The sequence below is a fragment of the Microtus oregoni genome, unplaced genomic scaffold, assembly GCF_018167655.1.
Source record: "Microtus oregoni isolate MIOR12 unplaced genomic scaffold, Mior012 000007F_ref0000211, whole genome shotgun sequence".
Taxonomy (NCBI): domain Eukaryota; kingdom Metazoa; phylum Chordata; class Mammalia; order Rodentia; family Cricetidae; genus Microtus; species Microtus oregoni.
This window is the reverse complement of record NW_024543066.1, coordinates 6,574,787-6,592,960: the sequence shown is the minus strand read 5'-3', so window position 1 is coordinate 6,592,960 and position 18,174 is coordinate 6,574,787. Positions and strand designations below refer to the sequence as shown.

The window sequence follows — 18,174 nt, the reverse complement described above, 5'->3', positions numbered from 1 at the left end:
ATAATCCCCAATACACTTTTCACAGTGCTCAGGTCTGTGTGTATACAGGTACGCACGGCCTGCACTCAATAAGTTCAAAACGTTGCTGTTTTAGGGTCTATTCATCTATTTTAATGAAAGAAAAGCCCATTACAGGCCCAGGAAGAGGAAGGCTATATAGCAGTAAACACTGTGGTTTACTTCTCTACAGTAATCAACAGCCATTATCAATACAGTTATCTACATATGTCTACGAATGACTTTCTGCTTAGCCCTCACTATAATATGGCCAGGAAGAACATCAGAGTTCTCACTTTTGCTTAGATGGACTCTGAGGTGAGCCAGCCGAAGGCTCTGAGAAGTGAATGTGCTCTCAAGCGGCCTATAAAATCACCCCTAACTCAACTGCAGTCTTCCACAGGGCAGCACAGCCACAAAGAGCCCGACCTGAGCTGGGGAGACGGCTCAGAAGTCAGCAGCTCTTGCTGCTCTTGCAGACGACCCAATTTCTGTTCCTAGCATCCACATTAGGAGGTTCACATTGTCTGTAACCCTAGTACCAGGGAATCCTATGCTCTGGACTCCATGGGCACCCACACTCACAGGCATTATACCCACATCGATAGACACAGATATGCACGCGCGCGCGCATACACACACACACAATTAAAACAAAAATAAATCTTAACAACAAACAACTAAAGAGTCTGACTTGAAAGTAGAATACTAATTGCCCACATTTTATCTCATATTAGTAAACCATTTGCCTGAAATTGAGGATCCCTGGTTCCACTGTGAGCAAGCACAGTGCTATCATGTATGCTCAGAGACATGTCACCCTTATTCTACACACAAAGCAACCAAGGCACACACAAATTAGCAAACAGTTTATGGTGACTTCAAAAGTCACGGTCAGCACTTTTTGGTTGTGACGTCTGGTTTTTCTTTTTCCCATGTACCACACGCTTTTGAAAATAAGCCACACCAACTACTACATGCAAAGGAGCCCAAGAGCCATGGCGCCAGTCTCCAGAGAAGGCTGTTCAGTCAGTAACTGGGATGGAGAGAACAGCTATGACACTAGTGACTCAGCACAAACTTTGTACATGCTTTATTGTGAATAACCAGTTACCTCAAATTGGTTGAAGTAGAGGTGCAGAAGGAAGCCAGAAATCCTAGCAAGGCAATGCCAGAGAGAGAAGGGGGGAGGGGGGAGACCAAAGACACAGAGAAAAGAATGGTCATCTTTACTTAATGTGATTTATCAAAACTATTTCAAGGTTAAAGGGGGGGGGGGGGATTGTATCCCAAAATGAAATTTGCAGGTATGTTTTATTTATTAGCTACCTCTAATTTCATAATAAATTAAGAGCTTTGAACTCCCAAGTAGCATAGAAAATGAAGTGTTAAAATGTCATTAAATTACTTATTTGTTCATTCAAGTGCTAGGATAAATATAAAACAGAGTTCTGTCACCATTTTCTACTGACCTAAAAGGAAGGTGGCTACTTTTCTGTATGTGCTGACTGGAAAACCCAACACAGCAAAGGGAAACTCACTTTCACTGCTGCTGTGACAGCCGCGGCAGCCGCTAAATTCAAGCCCTGCCGCCCGAAGTTCACCATCGTCTCATAGCCTCTTTCCTTTGCTTGGACAATATAGTCATCGATTTCCTGGGGGCAAAGAGTTCACAGTCAAATTAGGTGTGTGATCCAAGTAGTGAGGGAGGTAGGGGCAGAAAGAGCAGACGTTCAAGGTGATCTTCAGTTACAAAGTAAATTCAAAGCCAGTCTGGGCTACATGAGACCCTGAGTAAAAAAATAAAGTAATCCAGAGGGATGTGGTAGTGAATGCCTTTAATCCCAACACTCTGGACAGGCAGATCTTTGTAAATTTGAGGCTAGCCTTTGTCTACATAGGGAGTTCCAGGTCAGCCAGGATGATACTCTGAGATCCTGCCTTAAAAAAAAAAAAACCACACATACACAAAAACTGGCCAACAGAAACAAGAACACATCCATAGATGTTAGTTTATTCAGGTTTTTGTTTTTTGAGATGAGGGTCTCACTATCTAGCCCTGGCTGGCCTGGAATTGGATAGGTAAACCAGGCTAGCCTAAAACTTAGAGATCTGCTTGCCTCTGCCTCCTGGGGTTGCACCATTATGCCCTGCTAGTTTGTTGTTGATTTTTTTTCCCTGTTAGTTTTAATTATAATCAATGTTAAAAGGCCTCTCTTCATAACCCCAGGTAGAGCATGCACTGACAGACGTTACCAAAAGACAGGGTGTGAAAATAACTGAGATACCTTACCCTTTCCTTTGAAGAGAGAAGAGGATGAAGGAACTTTCTGTATATTAAACTCGCCCCTCTGGTATAGGGGGACAGCAGCCAAATGACAAAGGCAATCTTCAGCTCATAGTACAGGGGAAACCTAACGAGAAGCAAAACAAAGAAATAATCAGAAAGAAATATGGTAAGAAGCAAAACAACAAATAACACAGATCGCAAACTTGCCATGTTTGTTTCCACACGTGGAAGCTGCTGATGAGAGAAACGATCACAATGGAATTTATTGATGAGTTCATATCGGCTAAATCATAGATGAGTTGACCAAGGACTGCAAGGATCCTTGCAGACACCTTGCAAGAGACATCACCTGAACTGACTGCCGCGGCTCAGAAAGGATGGAACTAGCATGTAGCCAGGGCAGCTAGGGACTGTCCCAGAAGTATGTGACACCTACAGACATCAGGGGACACCTTCATCTGTCCCGTGACACATCAATTTTCTCTCTAAATTCCAACTGCAGATGAGGGTATAAGGAATTGTCACAGAGGCAGACTGGAAACTAGTCAAGTGCCCATGTCCAATGTGGTCTTTCCTGTGGGCGGAGTTACTTCCCCAACCCGGGACCGCGTAGTTTGACCGGTCAACACAAGTGAATGTGACAGAGTCCTAACGGCTCTCTGACACTCTCGTCCAGTTTCCCCAAGCTTTTCCTAAAGCTTCTGCCATGAAAACACTTCCTTCCACAGCCTTGGTTCTGAATGAAGACATTAATGGAGCTGAGCCCAGCAAAGCAGGAGCCAAACCCCTGCCCTGAGGACAGGTAAGCAAGATGTGGACGTCTTCTGTTCCGATCCTCTGTGCTTTACAGGGCTACCTGCTGCCACACTAAGAGCTAATTCATACAGTGTGTGAGGACCACAGGGTGCCAGGATATAAGCCCTGTGTCTGAGTTTTTGTGGTAAGGCAGACAGTCAGGGGCCAGTGAGGAATGATGGCTATATAGTCAGCAAATCATCTCTGCCACAGCGCAACTTTACTGAGTGCGTGGGCTCTCGGGATTGAACAACAGAAACAAAAACAAAAACAAAAAAAACAAAACAAAACAAAAAAAAACTAGGATTGTGTGTATGCAGGCAAGTGTGGATGATGGATGGGTGGGTGCGAACACCAATGACACGCGTGGAAGCCAGAGGACAACGTTTAGATCCGTCCACGCTGAGACCCAGATTGAACTCTGGTTGTAAGGCTTGTGTGGCAAGTACCTTTTCAGAATGAATCACCTGGTCAGCCCAACCTTTAACATCTAGCATTTTCTACATTTTTCAATGCTGTATATAAACTATGCTTGAAATTAGAAAAAAAAGTAAAAAAGTAAAAAGAAAAAAAAAGAACTGTGGGGGCTGGGGATGTAGATCAGTTGGTGAAGGGTTTGCCTACTAACGCAATGAAGGTCTGATCCCCAGCAATGCAGAAACACACACACACACACACAAATGGTGGTTCATGCCTATAATTCTAGCACTTAGAAGGTAGAGGTAGGAGGATCACGAGTTCAAGGTCAGCCTTAGCTCCCTAAGATCATGCCTCAAAATAGATGAAGACAGGCCGGGCGGTGGGGCAGCACTTGGGAGGCAGAGGCAGGCGGATCTCTGTGAGTTCAAGGCCAGCCTGGTCTACAAGAGCTAGTTCCAGGACAGGAACCAAAAGCTACTGAGAAACCCTGTCTCGAAAAAAATGAAAAAAAAAAAAAAAAGGATGAAGAAGGAAGGACTTTGAAACTCAAGACCCCTCAAATGGCTAAGAATCTTTGTTTTGTCAGTTAAAAGCTAAGAGAAGTGGGGAGGGAGTCGCGCACATCTTCAATCCCAGCACTCAGGAGGCAGAGGCAGGAGGATCTCTGTGAGTTAGAGGCCAGCCTGGTCTACAGAATGAGTTCCAGGACAATCAGGGCTACACAGAGAAACCATGTTGTGTACTCCCCCCACCAAAAAAGTCAAGAGATAATTCTTCTCAAACATCTAGTCCAAAATCAACAGGAAAGGAATAGAGATAAAGGGAAGGAAATACTATGTGTGTGTATGTATGCATGTATGTGTGTGTACATTTGTGCACCTGTCAGCCTCAAGGAAAACATTTCAAATAAGAACAGAAAAATGGAGGAGGGCAGGGCCTGGGTTCAGAGTATGTATTGAGCATCTAGGAAGTCCTGGGCATGGTGGTGAGGGAGAAGAAAGGGAGAAAGAAGGAGGTAGGAAGAAGGCAGGGTAGGGGAAGGGAGGGAGAGAGACCAAAAAGTGGGGGAAGAAGATAGGTAAGGATAAGAGAGGGAGATGGGCAGGATAGATACTGATTTGAACTAACTAGTGAATAAGGGGTTAAAAATGTTTAAGTCTGGTCAGGTATGGCGAGACATGCACTCAGGAGTCAGCCAGGCAGACCTCTGTGAGTTCTAGGTTATTCTGGTTCACGAGCCAATTCCAGGCCAGCTAGTTACATAGTAAGACCTTGTCAAAAAAAAAAAAAAAAAAGAAAAAGAAAAAGAAAGAAAGCAAAATAATGTTGAAGTTTGATAATGTATACTTTCCCTACAAATCAATGTGATGATATGATATAATGTTCTATGAAAATATAAGACTGGGAATGGTGTAAAGCAGGCATAAGAAGGAATAGATAGGGATGGACCGCCAGGTTCAAGTCAGTATCTCTAGGTACCGGTTTGATCTGTCTGTCTGTCTGTCTGCCTGCCTACCTACCTACCTACCTACCTATCTATCTATCTGGCTGCATTTAGTAGCTCAGGTAAAGAAAAGATAAATGAGATACCTGGGTTAATTTCAGCACCAGTCTATAATGCATGGGAAGTGGAAACACTGGCAAGATCTCAGGTTTCCATTTTTAACAAGGAGACTTCTCTGGTAGCACCGCTGGATGGGAAGGTACCCTGAAACACCCCACGAGGAGATCTGAGTCCGTAAGTATGGGTCCTCTATAAACTGTGAGCTCAATGAGGGAATGAACATGTTGTAATTATGCCTCGTGTTGCTTTGCTAGAGCCGCCAGGGAGCTGCTGCCGAGTGGGCGGGCGTCCACGTGGTTTCTGACAAGTAGTCTCAATGTGCCTGCCTCGGGAGCTTTAGGGCTGGGAAGGGAGGGAGGGCCCCGACCAGATGCTGCCGATTGGAGAGGAGTCATTTCGGAAGCCATCGGGGAAACAGTCTGAAGTCATGAGTGTGGAAAGCAGATTATGACAGCCAGGTTCTCTATTTTAAGATGCTGGTGGGAGTGGGAGGTGGGCAGGGATGAGCACAGTGAGATGCCTTCATGAGGGCGGGCTCCACAGAAAGCGCTGTTGTCACGGGGAAGACAGAGGAAGAAAAAGATGCCGGGTAATTAAGTTGCTTGATGTATTTCTCATGGTGAAAAGCAAGAGCCGGGTAAGAACTCTGGATACCTGAAAATGCCCGAGTCCCTCGGAGCGGTGGAACTTACCATGCAAGGGTCTGATCGGACACTGTTTCAATCACAGTATAGAGGGCGAAGACGATCCAGTACATCATCCAGCGGACCTGGAAGCCATAAAAGCACTCATGAAACAACTGGCTATGCCGACTGCAGGGCCTGGGGCCTCACACCTGAATCTCAGCATCTGGCACACTCAGACAGGAAGATCCTCCACAAGTTTGAGGCTAGCCTGTGTTACACAGTGAACTGCATATCAGCCTGGGTTCCAGACTGAGACTGTTTTTAAAAAAGAAATTACTTGTTCTGAGCAATTTTTATTTATTTATTTATTTATTTATTTATTTATTTATTTATTTATTTTTTTGGTTTTTTCGAGACAGGGTTTCTCTGTGGCTTTGGTTCCTGTCCTGGAACTAGCTCTGTAGACCAGGCTGGCCTCGAACTCACAGAGATCCGCCTGCCTCTGCCTCCCGAGTGCTGGGATTAAAGGCGTGCGCCACCACCGCCCGGCTGTTCTGAGCAATTTTATATAAATACTCATGCATCTTGGAATATACACCACATTGGGTCCAATGTAGAGGACAATGGTCCAGTTCTCAAGGGGTTTTATGGATGGGTTTATGGGATGACTACAAGAGTCAACCACAAATCTCTGAGGTCTGACGGAATGTAACTCAGTAACCACAATCAAATAATCACGTAATAAAACAGCAATCACAAATAAAACAGCACAAAATACGACAACATCAAATGCTCATTGGTCTTTAGAATTTTGCATTTATTAGGGCTGGAGAGATGGCTCAGCGGTTAAGAGCACTGGCTATTCTTCTAGATGGGCTGGGTTCAATTCCCAGTACTCATGTGGCAGCTCACAACTGTCTCTAACTCCAGATCCAGGGGATCTGACACCCTTACATAGACACACATGCAGGCAATACAGCAATGCACATAAAATAAAAATAAAGTTAAAGAAACTGCTGTGGGACAATGCTCTTAGACACTCTAAAGATTTGGCACTCACATTAGTTTAATAAAATGCTGATTGACCAGCAGCCAGGCAGGAAGTATAGGCGGGACAATCAGGCTAGGAGAATTCTGGGAAGAGGAAAGACAGAGATGTGGTCACCAGCCAGATGCAGAGGAAGCAAGAAAATAATGCCCTACTGAGAAAAGGTACCAGGCCGCATGGCTAAACATAGGTAAGAATTATTTAAGTTTTTTTTTTTTTTTTTTTTTTTGGTTTTTTGGGACAGGGTTTCTCTGTGGCTTTGGAGCCTGTCCTGGAACTAGCTCTGTAGACCAGGTTGGTCTCGAACTCACAGAGATCCACCTGCCTCTGCCTCCTGAGTGCTGGGATTAAAGGCGTGCGCCACCATCCCCCAGCGAATTATTTAAGTTGTAAGAGCTAGCTAATACTAAGTCTGAGCTAAGAGGTAAAAAATTTATAATCACTATTATAATTATATATTATATAGTTATATATAATATATATAAATAAAAACACTGTGTGTTTCTTTAGGACTGAATTGCTGCCAGACTGGGCAGGACAGTAACTTCCGCCTACATAAATAAAAGAAATTAAAACAAAAAAATAAAAAAATAAAAAGTTACATTTACAATTTTTGTTTTGCATTTATCTGTGTGTGATGATGGATGTCTTTAGGGCTAGTACCAGCTAGTCCCTCACTCTCAGCTGTCTTTTGGTACTGCGTTCTTTTGTAGGCAGATGCTAGATCAGTACCCTTAAACTCATTATATCTCTCAGATTTACACCTTATCTTCAGTGCCAGCAAACACTCTTTCACATAGGTCTAGTTTTTTATTTTTTATTTCCCTGCTCAACAACATAAGCAAACAGACAACCCCACATCAACCACTGGACTTGGGACTGCTAAATACATAATACAGCAATAAAGCCTTTAACCCCTATAACAACACTATGAGTTGGGAAATGCAATTGCTTCTGCCTTAGGCAAGGGAATAGTGGCGGAAAGGTAAAAGGGCTTTCTCAAGGTTACTTTGCGGGAGTGTGGGTCCAGGCTATGATTCTGGGATAGGCTAGCCAGCTGTACCATACACGGAAGGAAAACTGGAGGAGCTCAGGAAAACCACCATTTCCTTCCTCTCATTCACATCAGTGTTTGGAGAGGCGGCTAGAATAGTGTACTATGTAAAAAACATTTTTAAAGTCAGCTCACACAGTAATGGGTCACACTCTGGCGTGGCCGGTCTAATATGTCCTCCTTAGCTATTTAGTTTTTAGACAGATGCTTGTTTGGCCATTTCACAGATATCAAACTGTGACTCAAGGCTAGGGATGCAGACAGTGGTAGGAGTCCTTGCTCGGATGTGCACACTACAAGCACAACAGTGTGTCTGGAGCTGGAGGTACAGAGAGCTGGTTGTAAGCCGCCTCGAGGGTGTTACCACTGAACCAGGTCCTCTGAAGGGAAGTAAGTGCTCTTATCCACTGGGTCACCTCTCCAGCTCTATGTCCCTTTTTTTTAAAAGAGGAAGAAAGATATTTCTTTGTAGTTAAACTAAACTATCATCAAATGGCAAACTATGTCATCAATAGTATATTCCAGACATTTTCCCCTGTGGTACTGAATAGTGTTGTTGTTCTTCTTCTCCTCCTCCTCCTCTTTATTATTACTACTGTATTACTAATTTTAGATCTCACTCTGTAGCCCAGCTTGGCTTCACATTGTGACAATCCTCCTGCCTGGGCTTTCAGAGATTACATGAGTCTTCATGCCTGGCACTGGCTATAATTTTATATAAAAAAAATCCCATGGTTTGAATTTGTCTTTTGAAAATAAATTCCTTTACAATCTGCTCTCTTGAATGTAAGGGGTTTTGATTCTTATTAGAAACATGGACCGTAAATGGAACCGAACTTAGGCAATAATTAAAAGTCATTCGATGAGCATGTGCCGTTCATGGGAGCAGCCACAGAGAAGGTTAACCTTGGAAATGTGCTGTCTTACTTTAACGATAATGGATCTGGTTAGGATCTTACACGAAATGATGACTCAGAAAAGCTTCTGTTTAAGGTTTTTCCCAGAGGAACTACTAGAAGTCAAGGTTAAAAAAAAAAACAAAACAGCTCATAAAATTGTAACTAAGGACACAGGAAGACAAAGACCTAAATAGTTTTCATATCAGATGAAAACACCAATAATAAAATGCAGCATTAGTATTAATATTGATGATTTCTGGGAGAACTATCACCTCGACAGTCCTATACATGTAAACAGAACCTTCTGTGTCTGAAGGGATTGTCCCTCAAACCCTGCAACTACAAAGCCTGCTGCCACACACGTCTCAACTATCCAGTGGCTTGATGTTTACCAGTAAGCAATGCACATCCTCCTGTATCCATTAAGTCACCCCTAGACGACTCATGTACCTAATACGATGCAAATCCTTCCTTCCTCCACTTCTCGGCAGGCTCTTGAACTGCTGACCTTCCTGCTACATCCTTGCAAGTGCTGACATTATGGGTGTGTCATAATCACTTCTATATACCCCACTCACCACAAAAGGAACAAACTGTGTCTTTGATTCCTAAGAAATAAATTCATGCAATATAAGCACTTAGTTGAATACATACATACATACACACACACACAGAGAGATACACACCTCTGACTCTTCTTTCATATAAAACATAATGCAGTTAATTCTTAAGGACTGAGGTGCCATCATTAGCAATGACATGAACTGATAACAACTGTATCCAGTCTTACTACCTATTTGTCATGGGAAAAGGCTCAGGTGTGCGCTGGCGAGACGACTCAGGAGCTCAAGCCTGATGACCTGAGTTCGATCTCCGTATCCACATGGTAGAAGGAAGGGACTCCTTCCTGCAAGCTGTCCTGTCGCATGTGCTCTGTGGCACAAAAAGGAACAAGTACACACATATGCACATAAATAAATAAGTGAAATTAAAAAAAAAAAGACAAGAGCCAGGGGAGTGGTGGTGGTGGAGAACCCCTTTAATCCCAGCACTCTCCCTGAGACCTCTGTGAGTTCGAGGCCAGCCTTACATACAGGGTAAGTTCCAGGACAGCAAGGACTACAGAGAAACCCTGTCTCTAAAAACAACAAAAAACTTTTTTGTTTTTTTTTAAAGCCACACACGACCACTCCTAACCAATGACCAGTCCTCGGCCATGAGCAGAGGAAATGCTCTCCTCCCTCAGCCCTCTTTCCTATTTCCCCACATCAAGACAACTTCTCCACACAGCCAAGTTTTCCCTTTGTCCTTAAACAGGATGCACGCTTGCTTCTTCCTTGGCAGCTTTTCTTCTATTTACCGTCCTTAGATTATTATTGTCTTTCTCATCTAATACTGATATTCTCATAATTTCAATATCATTGTCATCTCATTAAAATCTTATAAACCTGTGGACCAAATCTGTATCTCCCCCCCTTGCCCCCGCCTTTCAGTTTTTTAAGATAGGATTTCTGGCTGTCCTGGAATTCACTCTCTATGCAAGGCTGGCTTCGAACTCTCAAAGACCCACCTCTGCCTCTGCTTCCTGAGTGCTGGGATTAGAGGTGTGTGCCACCACTGCCTGGTTTAGAAAAGTTTTTTTTTGGGGGGGCGGGGGTAGGAAACGGTGCTGCCTACGAAAGGCTGGATCAGATTTTGACCAACGATGCTTCATCTAAGTCGAGCATCAGACCAAGGATGCTGTGAGGTGTCTAGCGAATGAAGGGGAGGCTTAGTGGCTGAGTGTGAGCTGGAACAGTGGGTGTGTACCGCCAGGCTTTCTCTTCTTCCTCCTAGTTAGCAGGGAGCTGAGCAGCCTTGGAGGCTGTGTGTTGAAGGTGAGCGGAGTTCTTAAACAATTGTAGGATGAAGGCTCCTTGCTGAAATAAAGGCCTTGTTTCATACTGAGCTGGCACAGGACAAATCAATCCCCATATTCCTTCTGTCACCGCATTCTTTGTTGCGTGTTACACTCACAGCAGCTGGCTCCCATTCTAATCTGTGGGAACTGGGAGGCTGGGGCCACCATAGAAATGGCTCTAGAATTAGCCACGCACCCACCAGGGAGCTATCATGGGTTAGCCGGGACACACCTAAAGCCTGGTTAGTGGTGGCTGGTGCAATGGCTGCCGTGATGGAGACAGAGAGAAGTGTTTTCAGGGCTCTGCTTGAGATCTCACAGGGGCTAAGGAGGATTTGGGAAGCACCTGGAGGTAGGAAGAGTGACACAGCCAGAGGAAAGCAATCCTCCAGGTGACTTGATGCCCTGGAGGTGTGGCTGCTGACTTAGTTACCTTTCAGCTCATGTGACTGCAGCAGCATTGCCCTCCCCTCCCATCATCTTACACACACACACACACACACACACACACACACACACACACACACACACAGCCATGTGAGTCTGCAATCCCAGAGCTGGCGAAGCAGACATAACCAGTTCCCTGGGTCGGCCAGCCAGTCTGCCTGAACTGGTGAGCTGTGGGTTCAGAGAGGGACCCTGTCTCTAAAATACTTTTTGAAAGGCAGAAAGGAAAAGAGGAAGGCAAGTCCGCTAATCCTGAGCCACATCATCAGCCCAAACAGAACCTCAAAATCATCCAGATATCAAGGGAAAGTCATTTGCCAAGGAAATAAAGCCCCTAATTAGGCAAGTTCTTTCAAAGCTTAGAGAATCGTCTGTGACATGAAACCACAGCAGCTAAAGTGACATTCTGGTTACACGGCGCACAGGCAGACGTCCCTTGTCAGCGAGCCAGCACTTGCTTTATCATTGCTCCAACTCCAGAAGGTTTTGATAAGCCTTAGCATTTCAGAAATCCAGACAGTCACGTGATGGGGAGCTCCGAGCTCCTCTCTCCCGGAGGAATTAGAGGACATTTAAAGCCTGAGCAGTTTCGTAAAAGGAACATGCCCAGAGGCAAAGTGCACTATCAGAGGGCCCAGCTCCATTTACTGGGAGCTCATTTGCATTATCCAGATGCCAAAGGAAAAGTGCGCTCATTTCACGGACCTTTAACATTTTTCAACAAAAGAAGTTTTTATGCTCTACATCCTTAAAAAAAATATGATGATCCCAGGATAAACAAACACAGCAACTCTGAGTGTTGTGACTGTTTAGACCTCTCTCCCAGAGTCCCATGGTAAAAACCGATAGCAGGAATAGCGGGACAGACACACAAGCATGGGCGTGGGGTGGAGATCACCTTCTGGCTCGCAAGCACACGCTGCGGGTGTTAAGAGCCACGGGTAATGGTGAGGGCACGTTCATTAAGAAATGTTTTCCCTAAATTGCTCCTTTACATAACCTGCTCTTGTTATGGCATTACTAAAGCGATATTATAATAGCAACGACGGTAGAATATGAAACGATACAACTGTACTAACTTACAGCGTGTGATTAGAGAAACCGACTTGATAGGTTAATTTGACAGATAATACCTAGGGCCTATTGTGCACAAAGCCTTTGACATAAAAGAGTCATAAACTTATGGCAAGGTTTTCCTGCTCCCAAGGTATGAATATAAGAAGATATATAATTAGGATAGGCAGTTTAATGCACATATAACTACTATAGCTTTATATACTATGTGTTATTCACTGTTTTATTTGAATGAAACTTACTTCTTAGGGAAAAAGCTTTCCTAGCTACTGCCCCCAACCCTGAGCAAAGGTCAAAGGTCGTACATGAATCTGTTCGTTGTGGTTGGTTATAAAACACCTGCTGCCTCAGCCATTTCTCTAAAACAGTGGGAGGCTGAAACCTGTCCTGCCCATCATGTTCCCAGTACCCTCTGCCGGGGAAAGCAGGCGCAGAACAATCCTACTGGACAATCTCCATATTCTGGGGCACAGTCTGCAGGCCAGGCTGGCAAGGAGCTCTACGATGTGTACAAAGCCAAGGAGTAATGGCAGCCCTCCTGAACACTGGGATCACAGGAGCCACCAGGCCCGGTTACTTTCTTTTCTATTTTTCTATTGTTTTTTCAAGACAGGCTTTCTCTGAGTAATAGCCCTGGCTGTCCTTGAACTCACAGAGATCTGCCTGCCTCTGCCTCCTGAGTGCTGGGATTAAAGATGTGCGCCACCACCGCCAGGCCTGGCCACTTTTCTAAAATGAAAAGAACAGGAGTCCAGTAAGAAGGGAAGGCCAAGTGGGTACAGTACTTGCCTTGTAGTGCAAGTCTAATGTCCTGAGTTCCACCCTGGGAATTCACACCACGGTGGAAGGAGACAACTGACTACAAAGTTGTCATCAGAACACCACATGTTCACTGAGGCACACACGCGTCCACAATACACACATCATGTGTGTGCGTACAATAATAAGAAGAAGCAATATTCAAAAGAAAGTAAGGTCTCAATGCATAAGGCTTAAACAATTAACTATCAGTTGCAAGTGGCAGTTTATAGCATACAGAAAGTCATTATTTTGTTATTTTCAAGATTACCAAGACATTAGGAAACTTCCTAACCTTTCTCAACTACAGATTCATCGAATCACAAAGCTACTAATGCTGGTCTTAAAAAAAAAATAACAGAAACACCAAACAAGCCATGAGCCTTTCCTCCACGTATGCCTAATGATTTCAGTGATAACCACTGGGTAAAGCCAGAGCATAGACGCTAAGATATGCTTCAGTGGGGGGAGGGAGAGACGGAGAGAGAGGGAGAGAGAGGGGGAGAGAGAGAGGGAGAGAGAGGGGGAGAGAGAGGGAGAGAGAGAGGGGGAGAGAGAGGGGAAGAGAGAGGGGAAGAGAGGGGGGGAGAGAGAGAGAGGGAGAGAGAGAGGGGGGGAGAGAGAGGGAGAGGGAGAGAGGGAGAGAGAGAGAGAGGGAGAGAGAGGGGGAGAGAGGGAGAGGGAGAGAGAGGGGGAGAGAGGGAGAGAGAGGGGGGGAGAGAGAGGGAGAGGGAGAGAGGGAGAGGGAGAGAGGGGGAGAGAGAGGGGGAGAGAGAGGGGAAGAGAGAGGGGGGAGAGAGAGAGAGGGAGAGAGAGAGGGGGGGAGAGAGAGGGAGAGAGAGAGGGGAAGAGAGAGGGGGGAGAGAGAGAGGGAGAGGGAGAGAGGGAGAGGGAGAGAGGGGGAGAGAGAGGGGGAGAGAGAGGGGAAGAGAGGGGGGGAGAGAGAGAGGGAGAGAGAGAGGGGGGGAGAGAGAGAGACTTTGCTGAGTCTAAAAAGAAATAAACACTGCTGAATTTCAGACCACCCAAAGAGAGCTTTATTTTCTGGCCATTGTTAGCTGCTCAGTTGAGTCTCCCAGATTCTCCCAGAGCACTGTGTACACCTCGTTTCAGAGGAGATGGAGAAATTCTAGGATCAGGATTCCTCAGAAAGCAGTATAGAGTTGAAAAAGATTTCTTCTGTTTCATGAACAATTATGCAATAATTTGGTTATTTCACAACAATTTTCTCCCCCCAGTAAAACAAAGAGGAACAAAATGTGAGAAATCAAACAGAGAAAACTCCCTCCTTTATTCAACCCAGATGGCTCTGCTATGGGGTTTTTCTCAGAGCTGTGCCAAGTTAGAGAGGCATGGTTGAGAATAAGCAGTTAGATTTTATGTGGGCAGAGTCTGAGCTGAAGACGTGGAGCCTGTCTGTTTTCTTCACTCCTTCACGTGGGCTCCCGCGATAGAGCTAAGTCACCTGCAAGGGCATTTACCTGCTGAGCCATGAACACCGTTTCTGAACAGAATGCGGGTTTACAAAGGTTAGGGTTGACCTGGGCTCCGTCTGTTTAGAGGTGGATCTCTGCCTGTCCTGTCTCATGTGTGTGCTTTAATTGCCGCCGCTCACCTTGATTCCTGTGTTTCTCATTGAACTCAAGGCAGCAAGAGGAACCTGCAGTTTCTGGTTATCACTGCCCCAGCCTCACAGAAGCCCCTGATGATTTGAAGGATGAAGCTGCATGTAATACAGACGCATCTGGAGCCCAAGTGAATAAGACAGACCCAGACGTTTCTGTCATCCCATTGCACTGGCCTCTCCAGGTCCAGTGAATTACAGGACCCCTGTGTGCTTCATCCCCATCCCCTTAGAGTCTGAGAAACTCAAGAGCAGGAAAAGGTTTCAAAACTAGATGACAATTAATTTAAAAAGTGTTGAAAACAAGATGCAAACTTCAGAATGGCTTCAGGAACCTGCTCCCAGCAGCACATGGGAAGCGAAAGATGGCTTCTCAGCCCCAAGATAACTCGTTCCATCCACGCTGGCTGGGAATTCACACTTCACTTTTTTTCCCTTTGTTTAAAGTCTTCTTGACTTATTTGGAATAGCATGTATTTATAAAAGTAGAGACACCACTCTGTACAGAATTTCTCAGGGTTTTTAAATGGGGAGCAGCCAATCCCACAGAGAGGAGTGGAGAGAGCCATCTGGCCATTCCTGGCTCTCATGTAGGCTGTCACCCCGTGCTCCTCTCTAACTTGGCATCCTAACATCTTGGACCACTACTCCTCTTATCTGAGTCAGCCCAAGGGGTGGGTGTACTCTATAGGCATTTGTAGCCCAGAGAGATTCAAGGACCATGCTGGAGCGGGGCCAAGACTCTAGAGCAGTGGTTCTCAACCCTCCTCATGCTGTGACCCTTTAATATAGGTCTTCGTGTTGTAGTGACCCTCGACCATAAGATGATTTTCGTTGCTACTTCACAACTGTAATTTTGCTACTGTTATGAATCATAATATAAATATGCTTTCTGGAGACAGAAGCTTGTCAAAGGGGTTGTGACCCATGGTCTGGAGGCCACAAATGGACCCACAGACATTGAGGCCAGCCTCAAAACATGAAAACCAGGGGGAAGTCTGACTCAATTTGTACTGTGTGGTTAACTGTGTTAAAATAAGTTTATTATATTCCGAGTTGTTAATCTCGTCACACATTTGTAAAACAAATAATTCGTTAGTGCCCATTTGTACATATGGACTTATTATAGCTCTAAGAAGCGCAATTTGGGGACTGGCACGTGGTGGAAGGATGTCTACAGCAACACCCTTTTAAAAAACTGTTTCATTGAGATAGAAAACAATGGGATCTACCATGACACGGTCATATACAGGACTCCTATCAGCTCTGTCTCCTCTCCCCTAACTTCCTTCCACAAAAACTCCTTCTGTTTTCATCACTCCCCCACAGCTAAATCTAGATTCCACATATGAGAGAAAACATGCATAGCTACATGTCACATTTTAAAAATTAATAGTCTCCCCCCCCCCTGCACTTTAGATTAGAATCTCTAGAGGAGGGGGTTGGAGAGATGGCTCAGCAGTTAACAGCACTGGCTGCTCTTCCAGCACCCACATGGCAACTCACAACTGTCTGCAATTCCACTTCCAAGGGATCTGATACCTTCACACCAATGCACATAAAATAAATTTAAATAAACTACTACTAAAAAAAAAAAGAACTTCCAAAGTGGATGGTGAGGTGGTTTAGAGGGTGAAAATGCTTGCCATGTAATTCCTAAGGCCTGACCTCAGTCCTAGAACCCATGTAAGAGACCAGATGTGGGCATGCACCTGTAACTCAGACTTTCTAACGTCAGTTAGGAGTCAGAGATGGGAGAATAAGCCACAGAAGCTGACAGTCAAGCCAGTTCACAGCTCAGTGATACAAACAAGAGACCCTACCTCAGGAACAAAGTGGAAAAAAAGAACCAAGCTAGAGAAATCCTCTGACCTCCTCATGTCACAGTCGCAATCTCTGTCTCTCTCACTCACACCCTCCAGCCACGCAGACTTCTAGACCCTCCTCAGTACAATATGGGGGGGGGGGGGAAGCGAGCGAGCCAGGTTTTAAAAAGCACAATCCACATATGCTTTGGACGTGGGGTCAGAGTTCAGCCTATGCACAGAGCCCTGGCTTTACTCGAGAGCTGGCTGGAAATGCAGAATCTCCAGTCTAGGCCAGAGCTACTAAAGAAGCATCTGCATCTTAACAATGTCCCAGGGGGGATGCGTGCGGTCGTTGAAACCTAACAGCACTACCGTAGGAGGCAGTTCTCAGAATACCAACTAGAGCAAAGGGCAAAGAACGCTCTCTGTAACACTGAAAGAAGGTTGGGAGAAAGGGGAACATCATTTGGAGAGGTAATTAATGCACTCATTTAAAACGCAAGCAGACTTTCAGAACACTATTTATGCATACCATCGTTAAAATAAAACGAAAAGCCAGGCAGGGTGACTCACACCTGCAATCCCAGACTCTGAAGCCTGGGGCAGAAGTATATCTCTGAGTCTGAGGCTAGCCTGGGCTACATAGCTTACTATGCACACAGATTTGGCCTACAGGTTAGATCCTGTCTCAAGAAAAAAAAAAAAGAATTAAGATAACCACTGTTATCATAAGGCTCAAAAAAGTAGGAGAAGCCTTTAGCCTGCCGTCCAGTTCTCAGGGGGACTGTGCATGGCAGCAGTCAGCAGACAAGAGCTTTGCAGAGTGGGGGAAGGGCAGCCAGTCGGGTTTCTCTACTCCAAGTCCATTAAGAATATTCTGTTGTCTCTTCAACTGAGAGACATCCGAGTAGTCCAGAGCTATTTGGAGGTGGACAATCGAAGAAGGTCCCTTCCCAGGGAGGAAGTCCGGGGCTGCAGACAGAACTTACTGGTACAGTGCTTGCCTAGCATGCGTGAGGAAACCAGGAGTGTTGGCTTATGCCTGTGACCTCAGCACTTGGGAGGCACAGGCAAAGTTCAAGGGCATCCTTGGCTGAGTTTCAGACTAGTCTGGGCTATAGAAGCCCTCCTCGTCCCCAAATAAATAAAACCTGCTGACATCAGATCTTCCTTTGAAAGAGACCTCTTGGAAACCTTTGGAAGCCACGGCGATTCAGTGAAACACACATTTCTCAACTCAGTCCTTATCTGTAGCTTTCTCCTCTTACTTGTGAAGTCAGGATATGTGGTGTTTTTTGTTTATTTGCTCGTGTTTTTAAAGTGATTTCTTTGGTTTTACTTAACTTTTTTTTTTTTTTTTTGAAATAGGATTTCTCCATGTAACGTTTTGGCTGTCCTGGAACTCACTTTGTAGACCAGGCTGGTCTAGAACTCACTAAGATCTACCTGCCTCTGCCTCCCAAGTGCTGGGAGTAAAGGTGTGCACCACCACCGCCAGTTTTTTTCTTTTCTTTTCTTTTCTTTTCTTTTCTTTCTTTCCTCCTCCTTCTCCTTTTTTTTTTTTTTTTGTTACTCAACCATTCTGATTGCCAGAAGGACATGATTTAAGGAAAAACATATTTTGATATGTTTGAGATTTCGGAACGGCTGTTCCAAAGGATTTCCTCTTCTGACTTTCCCATTCCCATGATGCCTCTCGTGTGTCCTTGAAGCCACACCAAGGACTTGGTCTTAGAAGCAGCTCAGGCTTTTGTGTTTTTTAAGGACCTTTTGCAACGTCAGGTCCATCTGGCTGAGAATCAGATTAACTGCAGCCATAGTTATAGACTT

At 44.9% G+C, this 18,174-nt stretch overlaps 1 protein-coding gene across 2 annotated transcripts in view; it reads right to left on the bottom strand.

The window, feature by feature from the left end:
• The window catches only part of Reep3 (receptor accessory protein 3), a 75,546-nt gene that overhangs the window by 17,930 nt on the left and 39,442 nt on the right, over window positions 1-18,174 (bottom strand). For both annotated transcript variants that reach the window (XM_041655886.1, XM_041655887.1), the window contains 3 exons: window positions 5,759-5,835; window positions 2,291-2,411; window positions 1,539-1,652 (listed from right to left, as the gene is read on the bottom strand). In XM_041655886.1, the coding sequence (XP_041511820.1) occupies window positions 1,539-1,652; window positions 2,291-2,411; window positions 5,759-5,835 (312 nt within the window). The remainder of the gene's footprint in view (window positions 1-1,538; window positions 1,653-2,290; window positions 2,412-5,758; window positions 5,836-18,174) is intronic.